At 48.8% G+C, this 17,582-nt stretch overlaps 1 protein-coding gene across 4 annotated transcripts in view; it reads left to right on the forward strand.

Annotated features, from left to right (window-relative positions):
- Positions 1-460: 460 nt before the first annotated feature.
- MACF1 (microtubule actin crosslinking factor 1) overlaps positions 461-17,582 on the forward strand; it is a 292,907-nt gene continuing 275,785 nt past the window's right edge. For 2 of the 4 annotated variants that reach the window (XM_088672217.1, XM_088672219.1), the window contains exon 1: positions 461-784. In XM_088672217.1, the coding sequence (XP_088528343.1) occupies positions 691-784 (94 nt within the window). In that variant the 5' untranslated portion in view covers positions 461-690. Of the gene's footprint in view, positions 785-14,487; positions 14,519-17,582 lie in introns of those variants that run through there. The other 2 variants (XM_060275855.2, XM_088672215.1) reach the window with 2 other exon arrangements.

Raw genomic sequence — 17,582 nt, forward strand, 5'->3', positions numbered from 1 at the left:
ACCCCTTCTGGGTCCGCATCCCGCCCATCTGCTCTTCTTCGGATCCAGTTTCCTTTTCTGTTCCGGTTCCCTTTCTGCCTCTAGCTCTGGCCGTTTCCACGCGCCTCTTTGGATCTCGAGGCCTGCATCGCCAGGTCTCCTGACATCCCGGGGCCTCTCGCCATGCCTTCCGGGCTCTGGGTTCGGTGGTCGCACCTGATTCCCGGCCAGCCCAGCTCCTGATGCGGATCCGCTCCAAGTGGCGCCGGCCGGATTCTGCCCTCGCTCTGCCTCTGCAGTTCTGCGGCCGCCCGCCGGGCGTCGCCTCCGCCTCCGCCACCACTCGGGTTGCGCCGGGCTGAGCAGGCTCCTGCCGGGCCGGCAGAATAAGAAGGAGAGCCTCCGAGCCGGGGGCTGGCCTGGGCCTCCCTGACAGCAGCGGGTGGAGCCTGAGCCGGGAGGCCGGGAAGAGAAGGAGGAGGAGGAGACGAGGCGGAAGGAAGGAAGGAAGGAGAAGCAGCAGGCGCAAGCAGTAGGAGCAGAGCCGGCGGCAGGGAGACGCCGACGCCGCGGAGCTCCAGCGCCCAGCCGCCTCTCGCCTTCCTCGCCCGACGCGCAGCCAGCAGGCACCAGGCTCGGCACAAAGGGATCGCCGCTCCCTCCCTCGCCCGCCCGCCAGCTGGTCTGGCCCGGTCCGGGGCGGGCAGCGCCATGGCCGGCTACGTGCCGGGCAAGATGCCGCTCAACCGCAGCCAGGAGAAGGAGTTCGTGCAGGCCTACGAGGATGTCCTGGAGCGCTACAAAGGTGGGCTCGCGGCTACTTCGGAGAAGGGAGCGGCACCGGCGGTCGGGCGCCCCCCTCTTCCTTGTCCTTCCCTTCCCTGAGCGGGAGTCCCCGCGCTTGGGCTGCCTTAATAACACCCACCCACCCACCCCGGCCCAGGTGGGCCCCCCTCGGGCGAGAGGGTGCTTGGGCGGGGGAGGCGCCGAAGGATGCTAAAGTGGGGGGGGGCAAGGAGAGGGTTCCAGCCTGGCTGTCAGAATTCCTGGCGGCGGCGGGGAAGCCTGGTCCGGGGCTGGCGGTGGGGGGCTAGTGCGCGTTGGGGGGCTCGGCCGCGGTCCGACTGGCTCCTCCCTGCAGCCTCTTTGCCTTGGAGATCCCTTCCTGCCTCTGGACGCTGTTTGCCGGCCTGCCTCGCGCAGCTCCTCCTCGCCTGCATTCTCGGGCTGGCCGGGGAAGGGCTGCCTGCTGGCTCCGCGCCGAAGTGCGGTGGTGGGGTGTGTGTCTGCCGGCGGCGGAGGAGGACTGCGCCCCCTCCCGCTCTATCCTTCCAGGCCAGAGCGGCCCCGGTCCTCCGCCGCCTCTCAGCCAAGGGCTGCCCAGAAGCGGCTTTCCCTTTGTTGATGGGCCCGCAGGCGAGCCGCGTGCGGGTCTCTCGCAAAAGGAGCGCCTGGACTTGCCCCACCCGAGGACTCGGGAGCTCTCCCTGCCCCGCTTGGCTGCTCCTCTTTAGAAGAACGGAGAATGACGCCTTCCATTTAACTTTTGTTGCCGCTAAAGCAACAACAACGAGGCGCCTACACGCCCTTCCATTCAGATCACCGCGGAGGGTTCATAGGAACTCAAAAGCCAATTGCTGTCGAGACTCCTTCGTGGCGGCCCGTGTGATTTCTAGTGTGGTTTGTGGGTTGCACGGGCGGTGGGTGTGTACGTTCCCATGTAGACTCTCTTTTCTTCCTTGATGTGGCTTGTCTGTCTGTTTGACCCTGCAGGTATGCAGTACATTATTAGCATCACTCGTATGTATATTTTGCCCCTTCCTACCTGATTTTCCTCCAGGTGTTTTGGACTCTGCTTCCCATCACCTGCTCGCTGAGGCTGATGGGAGTTGTAGTCCAGAACCTCCGGGGGAGTAGGGTATTGGAGTGGGAGGCTCCTTTGCTGAAAGGGCTGCCAGTCAGTCACAGAGCATGTGCAGAAGGCCCTAGGTTCAGTTCTCCAAGCCATCTCCAGGTTGGGCTGGGAAAGGACTCCGCCCTGAAAACCCGGAGAGCTGCTGCCAGTCAGTGTAGACAATGAGCTAGACAGAGCAATGAATTGCCTTGGTATAAGACGGCTTCCTGTGTGTTATTGGTGAAGTCCGTGCAGAGGGAAAGTGGACCTGGAAGATGCAACAAGAGAGCTTCCAAGCCTACCATTTCCCCCATAAACTTGGGAGGCATAGCTGTGCTAAAGTTTTTGATGGCAGGTGTGTGAGTGTCATAATGACTATAATCCTTTCACCTGCTCAAAACATCTTCTGTTTTTTTAAAAAAAAATGCTAAAAGCAAGGAATAGCTCTCTATGCAGTATCCAGACTTCACAACATTGGGGGATGGAAGTAAAAACTGGGAAATCCACAATGAAACACATGTTTTGTCCTGCTAAATCTGCTGCTGGAGAGTTGAGTGCTTGCTTGTCTAAATCACTGCTGAACTCAACTGACTTCTTTTTCTTCATTGGGAAACTGGCTGGGTTGCTGCCTTGATTTGGTGTCCTTGCCATACTGCACAGTTGCACTTTGCTGGAGCTCACTTCCCTAATCAGACGTCACTCTCAAGATAGATAGTGCAAGGGAGGAAAAACGCCCTCAAGAACAACCTTGCAAACTGTACAGACTGGAACTGGGTGCTGGAAAACAGCATAAGAAACGTAGGTCATGTGAGACAGTATCTGGTAGCTGCTCTACAAAGTTGCCAGCTTCAGAACTTTGTGTTCTTCGTAGATGGTGAGAGCAAATTTCAGGGTTGTTGTCAAATAGCTTCCAGTTTCAATAAAACAGCCTTTCCCAACCAGGTGCCCCCCCCGAGTGATTTGGACTCTGTTTCCCAGCAGCCAATGGGCTGGGATGATGGGAGTTGTAGTTCAGCAGTGTTTGGAGGGTCACAGATTAGGTGCCTCTGAACATCTGGGGTATTATTTGCCAGGCCTAGTTAGGTTGCTTTTTCTTGAGAAAAGGGACGGCCTAATTTCTGCTGAACATTCTGGTTGTGGGGCTGGAGCACCCCAATGCAAACTCTGAAAGCTTATATGCTGTTGGTGGCAAATCTTAAATCAGTGATCCTTTTCAGCATCCTCTTAATGCAGTGTGCTCCCAGAAGGTCTGTATGGTGCCAACTCTCTCTCCTAGCCCATATTCAAATCTTCCATTTCCCCTGCAATTCTCTTGCTGAATCCCCAACTGTCTTACCATGGTTCAACCCTTGTTAGCTTTACCTCTGCTGTCACTTTAGGCTAGTTCTCCCCAACCTGACTCCCATCTTCCCTGACCATTGACTTGTGCTGCGTGGGGCTGGCTGGAGTTGTAATCCAGCAACATTTGGAGGGCACTAGATTGAGAGGTGATGACTGTACGTTTCTGGGGGTGCGGTGCCTGTCTTGTTTTATCTTATGATGTAAAATGCTGCACACTGAATAAATAATGGCAGGCTCTTTCTTTAAGGCCTTCAAATTAATTTTTAAGCAGTTGCTGCTCTTGATTATAAGTGGATTTCTCTGCCAGGTTGGATGAGGAAAGTGCCTTCTGTTCCTTTAAGAAAGACCTGGAGAAAGTCATGGTCTTCCTAAGACAATTGCCTACCAGGTGCTGATGGGGACAGATACTGAGAAGCTGATGGTGATGCCTGATGCTTTCATGCCCTGGATTTGAGCTTCCGAGCAGGGAGTATCTGGGTGGCCATGAATGGGATTCTGGGCTGGATGGATCCCCGGTCAGATCTAGCAGGCTGGTAATGCAAAGGGCATTGGGTGATGTGAGCCACTGCCCTTTAAACAACAGGCTTATCTGATGGCAATTGAAAGTGAGTGAGTTAACAGGGTGCGCTGAAACTTGTCTGGTGAGGTTAAAACTTTTTCTGAAAGTCAACATTAACTCTCACCTTCAGGCCAAGTTAGACAAGTGTACACACACACACACACACACACGTTTGACTGAGAATTGTCTATGGGGTGGGGGAGAGGAAGGAAATGAATGGCAAACTTGTTCTGGACAGGAAAATCTATTTTGCATTATTAGGCGGAAAGAGGGGAGGGAACACCAGTAGAAGCAAATCCGTCTTTGGTCTTAGCTTAACAAATTGGGCTTCTCTTTCGTTGTATGTACAGCCCTCATGAGCAAAGACTGAACGTATCCTTGGAAGAGACATACACGCACAGACAGACACGAAAAGGGGGTGGGGATGGATTTTACAGCTTAAACATTAATTTCCCTTTGCTAGGCCGGCATCGTAAACAAGATTATTCCCAGCTGGGCTGAGCCCCCTTGTGAATTCCAGGGCGGCAATTGGTTTTCATTAACCAGCATGTCACATTAGCCAGAACTGCGCTTCTCATGGCATGGACCACTGTCTGCTTGAGTCTCTCTTCTGGACAGCCTTTAGGAAAATGACCCTGCGAAAGAAAGAGGGTGGGGGTGTGGGGGGTGTAGAATTCAAACCACTGAGTGCATCTGAGTCCCAAAGCAAGTAAGGCAGCAAAGGAGAAACTTTTTCTCCTTTCATCTTCTTCTGTCACCCCTTCGGAATATACAAAAGCTCCTCCTCCGTATCACTTTTATATGGCACTTTTAATTTAATGAGCAGAGCTATGCACTGATCGCTATGGGGGTCTGACATCGGATCAGCCCTTTGGACCAGCAGCCTTGAGAGGAACAGCTGGCCCACCACTCTCTTTTACATTTTTATTTATTTGTGATATTTATGTTGGCTGTGTAGTTGCATGTTTCTCTGTGTGTCTCACAGAGATAACATGCCAGAACATAATATTTAAGTATATGTGGAAGCAGGAAAAGAAAGGACCATAGTTTTAATAGAAGAGCATCCACTTTGCATGTGGAAGGTCTCAAGTTCAATCTGCCATGGCATTTCCAGGCAGGGCCAGGAAAATACTCCCCATCTGAAACCCTAGAGCAGGCATCCCCAAACTGCGGCCCTCCAGATTTTTGGCCTACAACTCCCATGATCCCTAGCTAACAGGACCAGTGGTCAGGGATGATGGGAATTGTAGTTCAAAACATCTGGAGGGTTGAAGTTTGGGTATGTCTGCCCTAGAGAGCTATTGCTATTCAGTGTGGACAGTGCTGACCTAAATTGACCAGTGGTTTGATCAGGCAGCTTCCAGTTTAAATCTAGTCCATGAGGACTAAAAGCTTTATTTTTTAGGGGGAGGGCTATAGCTCAGTGGTCTTAGAGAAAAGGCAAGCATGTTTGGAGGTAGGTGTTCCAAGTACTCTGGTCCCAAGCCTTGAAGGGCTTGACAGGGCTGGGGCCAATACTTTGAAAGGAGTGAATTCTCTCATTCACTGCCTCTGACTTGTTCAAAATAAGACCTGGGGGTGCAGGTCCCTTTGCTGGTCTTGAAGAGGGCACAGCAAAATGCTTGACATGGCCAAAATGTGTAGTGCCTCATGCCCCAGGATCCACTGCATTGTGGCAGGGGAGGTTGGCGTACAGCCTCTGGGAAGAGCCACCATAGCTCAGTGGATGAGCACCTGTTTTTGCATGCAGAAGATCCCAGCTTCAATCCCCCACGCACCCTTGGTAGGGCTGGGAGAAAGAGCTGCCTGAAACCCTGGAGAGCCACTGCCAGTCTGAGTAGGCAATGCTGAAGTAGATGGTCTGAAGGTCTGACTCGATAGAAGGCAGCTTACTCTGTTCTTCTGTCTGTAGGCAACTATATAAGGCCAAAGGTTGCTCTGGTGCTCTGGAATCGATCCACACTGCACCCCACATTTATGGTGTTTCCAATTTCCTTGCACTGTTTCCCTGATGGTGTAGAGGTAGAAAGTATTCTTCACATGCAAATGCTGGTGGCTTGGATCTTGGGCAGCATGGAAATCCAGTCGGGTAGGTTTTCCAGACGATTGTGAAGCCTTGTCTCCCTTTCTGCTGACAAAGGATAATAATATTGTGTTCACGTGCTAAGCAACGTCTGTGGGGACCTGCTGCTCCAGTCTAGCCAGCCAGAAGTGAGTTGTAATCCAGGCAATGTGATGTAAACTGTACTGCTCTGAAATTGGAATGGAGAAAGAGGGAGAGAAAAGTGGGTGGTTGTGAAGAGGGGGAGCATCTGTGTGGTAAATTATCAAAAGCTATGGCATTATCTACTGTGCCAATTTGCAAGGCATCCCTGCAAACTGAACTCTTTGATCCAAAACAGCATTCATCATTGCATATACTGTATTGAGTGGTTTTGTGGGGCCTATTTTTTTATTGCCTCGCTGATCCTCTAGGCCAGGCATCCCCAAACTTCGGCCCTCCAGATGTTTTGGACTACAATCCCCATCAACCCTGACCACTGGTCCTGTTAGCTAGGGATCATGGGAGTTGTAGGCCAAAACATCTGGAGGGCTGCAGTTTGGGGATGCCTGCTCTAGGCTGTTAATGCTGTGTGTTGCACAGAGGTAGTATTGCCTAGTCACTCTCCACTGAGAGGACTGAGGTCGATGACATCATAAGAACGCTCATACCAAAAGCCATCTCCTCCTCCTCTGCTATGCTTCTGTCATTCAAGCTCCCATTGCTGCATATTGCCCAAGAGCTTCAGTTGTCACACTGGTCTGTGATTTTTGCCCTTTGAAATAGGAAGAGATGCCCATGTTTCTGATTGCAGTGAGGTGGAAGTGGCCTAGCTATTTGCTAGGTCCCAAGCCAATTTGGAGGCCCCCCCCCCCGGCCCTGCTGCAATTGCTGATCTCCTGCTGCTCCTTTCGCCCTCCCAACTCTCTGTGCTCCATTTCGCCCTGCAATGATAAACATAATTCCTTTGTGGTGATGGAGGAGAACGTCTTGCTTGGTGAGCGTTTTGGTTCCTGCAGAGGCTCAGCCTGCAGCAAGTGGCCTGTTCTGCTTAAAGAAGTGGCAACACTCCCTGCCTGGTGAGCGCTTCTACCTCCCAGGTTGGTGTTGCTGGGCGTTGAAGCACCTTTCCCACCTTGCCTGAGCAGTGGGTGGGAAGGAAGCTGTATTTTAAGTGCTGCAGTTCTAGGTGGAGCAGCTGCATTGCCTGTTCTTTGCACGCCAAGCCTTTTCCCTGTAACTTGAAAAATGACATCCTGGATGCTGATGGTTCAAACTTTGGGACATACTGAAATATCATAGTTGGGCTTTCTTGACATGGGGGCTGAGGGAGCCTAGGCTGGGACAGAAGCCTACCAGTGAACACCAGCTGAAATGGAATGTGAACCTAGGTTTTTCCAGTTGAATTTAAGCATATTGTCCAATGCACCAGGAGAGAGAGAGGGAGAAGAAAGAGAAACCTTTAAGAGTTTTTAGCTACTCTATGTGAACTAAGAATTCTTAGAATTGGCTGGCTGCCAAAATTAATGGCCAAAATACCCCCCCCCCAAGCTGAAACAGTATCGTTCAATAACAGTTCTTCCCCAGCCAGGTAACTTATCAATATTTTGGACTACAACTACAACAACTACAATTCCCATCAGTCGCAGCCAGCATAGCTGTTGTAGATGGGCGTTGTAGTCAAAAGTATCCAGACTCTCATTATTGTGTGGGAGGAATTCAGGTGCCTACCAGAAATCTAGGTTTGTGCAATTAAAGTGTCCTAAGAGACTCAATTGTCCTAGTACAACAAATCCACACACACACAAACCGGGACTTTTTGCAGTTAGGAAGTGACAGGAAAAAATGTACTGAAGAGCATGGGATGAATGAATGAATGATTAATTAATTAATGGAAAGACAGGTGAATACCTTGCAAGCACATCAGGATGGGTGTGCATTATTGTATAATTACCTTCTAACAAATCTGAATGAATGGTCAGTAAAGACCAAACATGGCCTAACCTCCTCATAAGCTTCGTGCAAGCAAATCAGAATGAATGTGGAATAAACAAGTGGTGTAGATAAGAGTGTAATGTGGGGTTTATTAAGTGCTTTCTGGGTTCTATCACATGGCCACTGCTGAGCTATGGTTACAGGGAAGCCAGTTGTGTGGGCCTGCCTTCCAGGGTGAGCTGTGCTTGCAGCACAGGGCTGTTGCAACGCAACCTGGAATATAGGAAAGGCCAATACCTTTGCACTTGACTCTTGTTGTGGCGAGAGAGGAAGCCATCTATCCGTCCCACCATCTTCAGATGCTCTGCTGGTCCATCCTGCTGCACAGCTTTCAGGCTGAGGAGTGCCTCAGCATCTCCTTGCTGGCCTGTCGCTCTGTTGGCATCCCTAAAAATACCCTGTCTTCTGAAAGTTCTCAGGTTGCTTCGGTGGTGAAGTCTTGGGTCCTGAGTGGGAATGTTTTGTTCTCTATTTTTGGAGATTCTTTGGCTGTCTTGGTTGGGGAAGGAGAGGCATCCTGCCTCTAGGGATGGCGCCTGCCATGGCCCGTCCTTCTCATCTTCAGCCCCCCCTTCCTCCTTTCATGCTGCCTGAATTCCTACCTGCTGACAGCCTTGGCGTGGCTTGCTCTGGGAGGGGAAGGTGCATCGCTAGGAGCAGACTGAGGAAGCCTTTGATCTCTTCTCCCTGGCGGATTTACTGGATGGCCTGAGACCAAAAGCGCTGAGAATTGGCTTGTTCCGTTGCCTCTCCAAATTAAGTGCTGAACCTCACTGAGTGTGAAGGTGCTTCTGGTGTTGCATGTTCAAAGAGAGGGGCCTCCAGTGGGGCCCAGTAGGCAGCGTGGGAAGGGGCTATGGTTTTGTGTCTTCTGGAAAGCTAGGTTCTTTGCCCTCTGTAAAAAAGATGCACATTTGCTTACATTGCGAAACTGCAGTTTTCATGATTTGACATAATACTGCTTCTGCTTGTCAGGAACTCCACAGGGCGCCAGTGTCCTCTCTAACCACCTGAAATCCTAATTTGGGAACTCCTTTGGCTTTTGAAATTTCACTAGACATATTTGCTCACTTAATTTTCAAGCATGGGAGGGGCTAGATGCTTGTTTTCTCCAGGAACCTTTGTTCTTAGGAAGCAGGATTCTGCATGGTGTGTCATGCTGCTTCTGTTCTTCCACAGAAGTGGGTCATGAACATGGATTGGACAGATCAAGCCCTAGCCTGGGAATTGTGATATGAGGGAGGGCTGAAGTCTTGCTCTGTTGGCAAACTTCTTTTAAAAATTGAAAATTTCCCTTTTGTTAGCTGTGGATTCCATCAGATATTGTTGTGCAGCAAATTGCTTACATGGCTTGCAGGGGCAGTGCTCTGGGACGGCAGCTGATCTCTGCTTGTGGCCTCTGCATCACAGTTAGTGTGGGTGGAGCTGGTGGGTGGGTGTCCTTGCCTTGTGCTGTGGGGTTTGGCTACAAACCCCCTAAGCCCCCTTCAGCTTGTACAATTCTTCCTCTTGGCCTGCAGCTTGTCGAATCTCCTTCTGGGTTGCCAGGATGCCCAATTAATTTGTTGTGCAATGGCCGTTGGTACCTCTGCACAGTTGGGTTCTTGGTGCTGTTTCCTTGCCAATTCTTGCCTAAAGTTGTGTATTAAAGTTTGGCAATGGAACAAGGGACAAGAGAGCAGGATTAAGGGAGAAAATCTGAGCCAAAAAGGTTTCTTACAACAAACAATTCCTTACTAAATCCCCTTTGGGCACATGGTTGACTAGTTTTTGTGAAGCCAGCAAAAATGCCTGTCTTTGCTTTACTTTGCAGCAACTCTTTAGGGGACGAGCTGTAGCTCACTGGTTATGCACCTTGTCTGCATGCAGGAGGTGCTAGGCTCAGTCTCCATCATCTTCAGGTGGGGCTGGGAAAACTCCTAGTGCAGTCCCTTGAGCCGCTGCCCATCTGTGTAGTCAATCCTGAGCTTGATGGACTAATGGTCTGAACCAGTATAGTTTCCTATGTTCCTGAACCTCACCTTGAACATGCTCTCTGCTCGAGAGTTGCCCCTCTCTCTCCTCCAGGCCCTTGCCTTTGGCAGGCTGCGAAATTGATTCGCTGTGCTTGTTAATTCTGCTTGGGCTTATTAACATCACTGAGCTGGTGGTGAAGCAACGCAGTGGGGCCCCCACACACCCAGCCCTCCAGCACAGCAGCAAAGAGGCTTCCCACACCTCCCAAGCTTGGCCCAATTGTGTGGGGCTGATGGATTTGCAGATCCTGGCAGGTGTGTCTGTTGTCGAGTGAGCTAACTTCCCTTTGAAGGTTCTTTTCCCATTGCCTACCTTGTGCTATGTCGGCCCAGAACTAAACACACAGTTTTCCAATAAAACTAAAGAAGTGAATGCGAGATTTATCTTGTAGAATTGGGGCTGCTTTGAAATCAACTGGGAGCAGAGAACAGGTGCACAGTGAGCTGGGCTGCGAGCTCCTTGTCTCCAGACTCTGAGAAGCTACCGATTTGGGGTGGAGCTCTTCAAGGCTGTCTTCCCAGGACATCAGCTAGGACCAGCCTTCACCAACCTGTTGTCCTCCAAATGTTTTGTACTATGGCTACCATCAGCCCTGGGCAACACAGCCATATGATGCTAGTTCAAAGCATCTAGAGGGCACAAAATTGTCAAAAGCTGACCTGTATTCTTGTCTCTGGTTTTAGGTCAAAAAAGTCACTCAGTTCTGCACACTGAGATGTGTAAAACCTTGAATGTGCAGCATGGTTTGGGGTGCCTTGGCACCAGCAGCTAGATGACCAGATGTGCCCCTCTTTCATAGGATTTGTGCTTGACCAGGGGCAGCTGGGTCTGACTTAACTACTGGAAGGTCTTGCGCCAGTTCACTGCTGTTTCTCTTTGCCTGATGGAAAATGATGGTGCTGGTGACTTCAGAGTAAATTGCAAGCACACATCCTCCTGGGCAAATAGTACAGACATGAAGTTCGCTGCTGGTGTTACAGCAGAACAAGCTGCAACCAATAAAAGAAAGAGATGCTCATGTGCACAAAACCTTCACAACCACCCTTTGAAGGTAGGCCAGGACAGGAGAATTGGATCCAGCTTGCTTTCCCCAGCCCTCACAGGCCAAGGTTGACGAATTACCTGACATCACAATGATGCCAAATGACCTGTTTTAGCCCCCAGGGATGATCAGCTGATTGTCTGTGCCTACAGGGTGCCATGTATGAGGTTTTTGCAGGTGCTGCCAGTCAGCAGTGCTTGCAATCCCCCCTTTAGAGCCCACCTGCATGTTTACCCACCCTATCACACCTGATGTCATATGGTGTATGGCAGGTGGGTGTGGCTTCGCCAAAGCAGCCTTGCAGACCTGAGATCCCTTATAGTTGCAGGGTAGGCCTTGGGCCAGTTTTGGTGTGGGAAGCCACTGGCTGCTTGAGGCTTCTCAGTGGGAATCATGGACGAGGGTTGATGTGAAGAGCAGAGGCCCTGGTCTAACTCCATCTGCTGGTACCTGTGTCCCCAGGCAGACTGTATTTTGAAAGGCTCTTTCAAAGACTGGTCGCTGCTTGTGGTACGTATACTCAACATATCTGGCAAGTTCTTGTATGGTATGCCTTCCCTTTTATCTCTTCTAAGCACAATTGTCTTGGTTTCTCTTCTTAACTCCATGGTGCAGCGTTGAGTAAGCAGGTGTGCTTCCAAAGATGTGCTTCTTGAGTCACTGTCCCAAACTGTCCCTTTCCCACAAGCAGCCTGATTGTTTCCTTCATCTCTTGCTTCAAGGAGCTCTGGAATCGCTGGCTTCTATCTTGCATTAAACTGTTGAGCTTTTGATGCCTTTGATAAATTACCATGTAGCTTTGCCCTGGTGCCAGGTTAACCTGAGTGATGCTGTTTTGTCAAAGAGCTTTGGACTCCTTTCATAAAGCAGGCACAGGAGTTACTCTCTTGTGGGAGGGAGGGAGGAATACTGCAGCATGCGAAGGAGAAGACTGCACACACCCTCCCCGAACTTGTATGGGGAGTGATGCTCCCTAGGCAAAAAGGAGTGGGAGACAGACATAAACAAATATTGGTCTCCAAGCTCCTGGATTCAGAGTTGCTTCTCTACATTCTAAGTCTGAAAAAGGCTCCTCTTTCAGATCCAGATTATATGGAGAAATTGGGTGTACTGTGCCCATCTGTAAAATGGGTGGGTTTCCCTCCAATTATCTCACAGGTACTGGGGACAGGCAAAATTTGTAGTCCCGACTGGGGCTTCATACCGTCCAGCATTTCTCCAATGAAAATAGTGACGTCCCATCCTATAATGATAATTTTACTATTTATACCCCACACATCTTACTGGGTTGCCCCAGCACTATGGGTGGCTTCCAACATATATAAAAACATAATAAAACATTAAACATTGAATGCAATCTCATATAGGGATTTTAAAAAGGTGGCTCAGGGATCAGATATCTCCATACCCCCTATATTTCTCCAATGAAAATAGGGACATCCTATGGAAAAGTGGGACATTCTGGGATCAAATCAGAAACTGTGATGGTTTCTCTAAATCAGGGACATCCCTGGAAAATAGGGTCACTTGGAAGATCTGGAAGTTTTATTTATGGAGGAGAGGTCTTTCCACGACTTTTAACTATAATGTTGGACTAGATGATCCTCAGGGTCCCTTCCAACTCTGCAATTCTATGATGGTTATGTAGAGCCTCCATGTTCCAGGACTGTGTACCTTTAAGAACCAGTTGCTGAGGGGCAGCAATAGGGCAGGGCTGTTGCCTCCCCACTTGTTTGGCTGGGGGTTGGTTGTGGTTGAAGTGATGGTTCAGTACATGGTAAGGGTTGGTTTCTTTCCTGGCATACGCAACTCCATGAGTTGGCTGACTAATTTCTAAAAGTCTTGCATCTCCCTGTTAGGCACTTCTGGAAATCAGGCTGGCCAATCCTGTGATTTCTCATTGATGAGTGGGGAATCACTCTGCAAATGCTCAGGGGCATTCTCTCATTCCCATGTGCTGCAGGGCTGAGCCCTGGTATCATCAATTGGGCTGTGCTCTGCTGAGCCTTGGCTCAGGCTAAGCTCTGGGTTTCCTCCTCGCTTCCTTGCAACTTTTCTTCACTTGGATGGGACCGTTCCAGGCTGCTGAGCTGTGACTCTTTTGGGACAGTGCTTTATTTACTTTTTCTGCAAATGAAAATCTGGTTGCTCTTCCAGTTTCTGCTTCCTGTTTTCCGACAGTGCAAGCCCAGCATCCTGTATAGAAACTTCTGGAGTCTTAACACTGTACTTTTTTATTTTATTAAAGAAATTGGCATGGACCATGGTGGGGGTGGGAGGGGGAGATGTACTTATTTAATATTGCACTGGAATCCTCACTCTGCACCACTCCCCACTCTCTCCCCCTGCCTCTGGGGCAATATCGGCACTCTTAAACCAAAGCAATCCAAGTTTCCAGGGCCCCCAGCCAAATTGCTGGGATAGGGATGCAAGAAGTTTGTGTTTAAACAGTGCTTAAACACTAAGAGGCTAAAGCTATGAGGATGGAACAGGTGGAGAACCTGCACCCCAGAGTTTGTTTCTCTGGGGCTGCTGGAGAGGGAGATAGACGAGAGGGAGCAGTGGAAGGCTCCCAAGGAAAGCTTCCTCTGGGAGGAGAACACTGATTTGTGTGTTGTACTGTACTGTACTGTATACGTCTTTCCCTTTTTTGCATGCTCCCAATACAGTAGTGTATAGCAAGGATGGGGGAGCCAAATTGAGCCTCTCTGTCAGGCCACATCCTCTCGGGCCACGCCCCTCACCAACCCTGCTTCACACGCCCTCCTTGACTTCTCTTCCTCCAAGGAGTTCCAGGTGGCATACACAGTTCTCCTCCTTCTCATTCAATCCCCACAACAACCCTGTGAGGTAGGTTAGTTTGAGAGGCAGGGACTGAATCAAGGTCATACCCAGTAAACTTCCTGGCTAAGTGGGGATTTGAACCCTGGTCTCCCAGGTCCCAGTCCAACACTCTTAACCACTAGACCACGCTGGCTCTAGCTTGCTACTGTACAAGGCTACTGTACAAGGGTAGAATTATCTTTTGTTTCTCGGCCCACTTTTGCTCATTGTCCCACCACTGCTAACATGTTTAAAGTGTTGATACAAACATGTAAGTGCCCCGTCTGCAGTAACTCAAAACAGGGCTTTTAGCTGTCCCTGTCCAGATATGACAGGCTGCCACTATCTGCACTTTGCGGAAACAATCGAAGACAGCTTTTATCCTGACAAACTTTCCAGCTGGATGCAAATGTCTCTGCCGTGGGTGTCTATTTTGTATTGTTTTGTGTTTAAAATTGTTTTGTGCTTCTTTTTGTTTTAATTGCACGTGACCTTAAGACGATTGTGTGGAAGTTGATTTATGCATAAATGATTAACTATGTGGCCACTGGAAGGGAATATGGTCCTCAGGTTGTAAAAGTTTCTCATCCTTGCCATACAGCTTGGTTTACTTGCCTAAGTTCCCTCCACTTTCGATCAGGATTCCAATACCACAGCAAGGAGAAATAACGGGTGCAAAAGGCAAGAAAGGGTTAAAGTGATAGAGCTGATTTCTAGAGTGGTGAGGCAGATCATAGAAAAAGGCATGGCTAGAGCAAACTGGGAAGTGGCATGAATCTGACTGGCCTGAATAGCAGTGTGAGCGGCCTCCTATGGGGGATTGCACAGGTATTAGGGTGGGGAGAGGAAAGACAGCTCAGCCAGGAAAGTACAAGGTCAGGGATGAACAAAATGTGGTCCCCACAGTAAATGCCCAGTGTGGAAGCAGCCTTGGGTGGTATCACACCACACAGTTGGTGTGTGTGTGTCCCTCTGTCTATTATTATTATTATTATTATTATTATTATTATTATTATTATTATTATTTCATTTCTATACCGCTTTAAGAAAAATCTCTACCCATTGCATGTTCCCCCATGCCCATACTACTTTGCCCTTGACAACCAGACAAATTTACCCCTGCCTGCCTGCAAATATAAACACACCTCTCTTTTTAAAATATGGTTCCTCCCCATGTTAATATTTTTATTCCTGTTTGGTGGATGAAACGATTGCAGTCTTTTGCTGTATCTTTTTAATTAAACATTTTTCAATGAGACTTAGGGAGGCTCTTTTAAAGGATTTTATGTTGCAGAAGCTGTTAAGCTGAGCTGTCCTTTCTGTGCAGGGCGGCAGGGATATACGGTATGTGTGCTCACGAGGGAGCATTTGTACCTTTTGGTGCCTCCTCCCCGCCCCGTAGCCTGAAGTGGTGCAGTCCAGGAAAAGCTTGATCATGTCTGTTGATATATAAACGGGTTTAAGAAATGGAACCCAACCTGGAACTATGTAGATAAAAGGGGTGGGGCTATGCAGTTAGAGAATGAATGACTCCCTCCTGCCCTCCCACCCCAGACAGGGCTGGGGGCAAAGTAAGCCTTTGAAGTTGATGTCTGTGTCTTCCTCTGTTCCAGTAACAGATTATGCTGTCAGCATAAGATTGTTATTCTTGTTATTTGTTTCTGGAAATCCGCATAGGCTGTACATGGGTGTTGAGGATCAGGTATTCTGATTATTATTATTTTTTACAAAAGGAGAAGCTGGGGAAAAGAACCCCCACCCTCTCCTGATAAGATGTATGACACATGCTGTCATATGCAAGGTGCTAAATCATCTTGAACCCGCCTTATTCTGAGTCAGCCTTCTAGTCCAGCATCTCTTCCTCCCAGTAGCACTGGCATCCCTCCAAGGCCTCGGGAAAAGGCATTTGCTACCATTGCAACCTGATAAAACTAAAGACATTAAGGTCCATCTGAAGGCATTAAGGACCCATCCTCTCTCACTAAGCTACAAGCGTTTCCCTGTGAATACATGAAATTGCCTTACGCTGAATTGAGCAGTCGGTTCATCTGACCCAGTGTCATCCACTCTGGCTGGCAGCTGGAGCTAGATGGGGATGGGGACAGGACACACACTTTTTCATCACTAGGGCTTCTTTTAAGGAAAATTTCAAACTGCTCAGTGGTGTGTGCTTATAATTTGAATGCAAAGTGTGCACCACTACAACACGCTAGTGCATTTTCCTTGTGTGTGTGCACATGCTTTTCTGCTAAAGTCTCCTTCAGTGATGTTTAGAAGCCTACCCAGAGTGGGAGAAAATCCTCAGCTGGCAATTTGGCATCTCGACTAAAGAGGGATCTTGTAGAGAGAGTTGAGAACTCAGACTTCCTAAGTGCCTCTTAGAGGTCAATATGCTGGTGACTCTTGTTACCGTGATAAATCTAGATGGGAGATTTACCTCTTTTCAAAGCTCAGATTGAATAATTTTGTGCTGTGATTATGCTTTCAGGCAGAAATGTTTCATGTTGCTTTGCCCCAGTAAGGTCTCTGTTAAGAATGTCACACTGGATATTTCTGGCATTACCACTGCCGTTATCATAATACTTGCAACCTCACATGACTTGCCAGGAAAGGGGTCTCCCTGCAATTATTTCCTTCCTGGGTACAGACGTTGATGAATACTCGGCAAGGACAGAGCAGCCATGGTGCCTGTGGGGAGGGTGTTTTCTGGGGGTGGGAAAAGAAGAAATGGGCTCCAGGGCAGCCCAGACAACTTAATTTACCTTTTGCATTGTTGTCACATTTGCATCACCTGACATAATACATACATGACTTGAATTTTTGAACTGCCTCCCCCCCCCTTTGGTAACTGCCCATTTGAGTCTGGCTGCACATTAAACAAAAAATTAAAATTAAAAACCCACCTGCCTTTACTTGATCCATTTAAGTGGGGATTCTGGAGGTTGAATTTGGGACTGTGTGCATGCAAAGTTCCTGCACTCATCTGTGGCCCCTCTTGAAACTCTGCCCAGAGTAGTTTCGGTTAACACTCTCCCCTTTCCCTTCTGTGTGTTTCCTTTATGTGCATCTGGAATTCAGCGAGAGTAAGTTTATATTCTATTATTAGAAAAAGAAAACACCAAGGAGATGTGTGTCTGTTCAGCCAGTCAGTCCAGAGAGGTATCAAATCACTCTCCAATTAATATTTTAGAAAACCTTTTCCTCTTCTGGGTGCATCACTGTTACTGGGATGGAAGGGAGGTACAGAATCTCAAAATACTTGCTTTGATTCTGTCTTGAGTTATATATATATATATATATATATATATATATATATATATATAGATATAGATATAGATATAGATATAGATATAGATATAGATATAGATATAGATATAGATATAGATAGATATATTGATATATATATATATAGAGAGAGAGAGAGACCCACCTTTGCTGTAGGATCCTGAGTGGTGTGTCACAATGACTGGGCTGGGAGTTCCCAGAGTGGGGGGTGTCTGTTGCTGACTCGAAGCCTGGTGGGGCTCACCAGAACCCAGGCAGAGCCAGAGTGGTGTGTGCCTAGGCACATGGGATTTCCCCACAAACTTATAGCATAGAGTGGCCTTCCTGTGGCCCTCCAGTTATTAATGAACTCCCATCAGCCATAGACAGCATTGCCAGTAGTCAGAGATGAAGGCAGCTGAGCCACATCCAGATGAAATAACATAATTGTATGCCAGCTTCATTGCCATAATCTGAGCTCTTGCCCAGGGTTCCCCAAGTATCCAGAGGGTGCATTGGCACATGAAAGCTGCCCTATGAGGCCACCTGGCTGGCAGCAGCTCTGCAGGGTTTGGGGGAGAGGGGGTGTCCTGGCTTTTCTCACCAGACTCAAAACTATCACCACAAA

The sequence above is a fragment of the Zootoca vivipara genome, chromosome 6 (assembly GCF_965207765.1).
Source record: "Zootoca vivipara chromosome 6, rZooViv2.hap1.1, whole genome shotgun sequence".
In the NCBI taxonomy this organism is placed as follows: Eukaryota; Metazoa; Chordata; class Lepidosauria; order Squamata; family Lacertidae; genus Zootoca; species Zootoca vivipara.